Source organism: Aplysia californica, unplaced genomic scaffold (assembly GCF_000002075.1).
Source record: "Aplysia californica isolate F4 #8 unplaced genomic scaffold, AplCal3.0 scaffold00887, whole genome shotgun sequence".
In the NCBI taxonomy this organism is placed as follows: domain Eukaryota; kingdom Metazoa; phylum Mollusca; class Gastropoda; order Aplysiida; family Aplysiidae; genus Aplysia; species Aplysia californica.
Window position 1 is genome coordinate 220,570 of NW_004798157.1, and position 1,235 is coordinate 221,804.

The following is a 1,235-nucleotide window of genomic DNA, read 5'->3' on the forward strand; positions in this document are numbered from 1 at the left end:
GACCAGAAAGGCAATAAGAACCATAATTAAAATTGCTCTACAGGATCATCGTTATTTATCAGAGATAATTTTTAAGCGGGGGAGAGAGAGAGCGAAAGAGAGAGAGAGAGAGAGAGAGAGAGAGAGAGAGAGAGAGAGAGAGAGAGAGAGAGAGAGAGAGAGAGAGAGAGAGCATGAATATAAGAAAAGCCTTCCGCACCAACATAACCTAATGATGATAGTATGTGTGTGCGCTCCTGGAGATAGGTCCAAAATGACGAAAAGCTATTTTTGAGCAACGAGGTGAAAAGGTTTTTAAAAAGTAATGCTTGGTCAGGAATTTACTTCCAACACAAAACACACATTTAACCATTTCTTAAAAACATATTGAAACACACATGATTTAATCGTTCTTCTCTCATTTTCATTGCCCACAACTCATTGTCGTGATAGTTAGTTGTCTAACTGTTTTATCGTCAAGGCCAAAATATCCTTTTACCTTGCCTACCACCACCCCCTTATACACAGGCGAACAAACACACACACACACTAACACACACTAACACACACACATACACACACATTCACTCACACTTACACACACACAACAATCCCTTTACTACCACCTCGCCATGCCCAACCTCCCTTTTCCATACTGTACACTAGCCCAAAGACCTGTTGAGAAAAGGCGTAAAGTGCCTGGGTGGATTATTATGATGATGACAACGACGACGACGACGACGACGACGGTGATGACGTTGATATTTTGTGTAATGTTCCAGATGAAGCCATACGGCGAAACGTAGAACATATGTATATAACATTATGTCTTGAAAATCCTACCAAACCTCAATCTTTTTTATTCTCTGTTTACAACGATACTGCTGCTGCTGCTGCTGATGATGATGATGATGATGATGATGATGATGATGATGATGATGATGATGATGATGATGACCATAATGATCATGATAATGATCCCTCCTCAGTTTTTGTTTGTAGTAATACGTGCAATAATTTAGCCCACCCCCAATCCCACTTCCCCAAACCTTTTTCTCCCACCCTCTGCAGTTTTTCGAAAACCAGCCCAAAGACCTGCTGAGAAAACGCGTGAAGACAGTTCTCTTGTACCGGAACCCCAAAGACGTGGCCGTCTCCTTCTTCCACCACCACACGAGGCTACAAAATTACTGCTACACAGGCCGAGATTTTCCTTCCTACCTTCATAGGTTTGTTCTGATCTGTTTTGAATGGAA

General features: G+C 41.7%; 1 protein-coding gene across 2 annotated transcripts in view; it reads left to right on the top strand.

The window, feature by feature from the left end:
- Positions 1-1,235, top strand: part of LOC101863625 (sulfotransferase 6B1) — a 15,879-nt gene that overhangs the window by 5,466 nt on the left and 9,178 nt on the right. For both annotated transcript variants that reach the window (XM_035972888.1, XM_005110421.3), the window contains exon 3: positions 1,051-1,208. In XM_035972888.1, the coding sequence (XP_035828781.1) occupies positions 1,051-1,208 (158 nt within the window). The remainder of the gene's footprint in view (positions 1-1,050; positions 1,209-1,235) is intronic.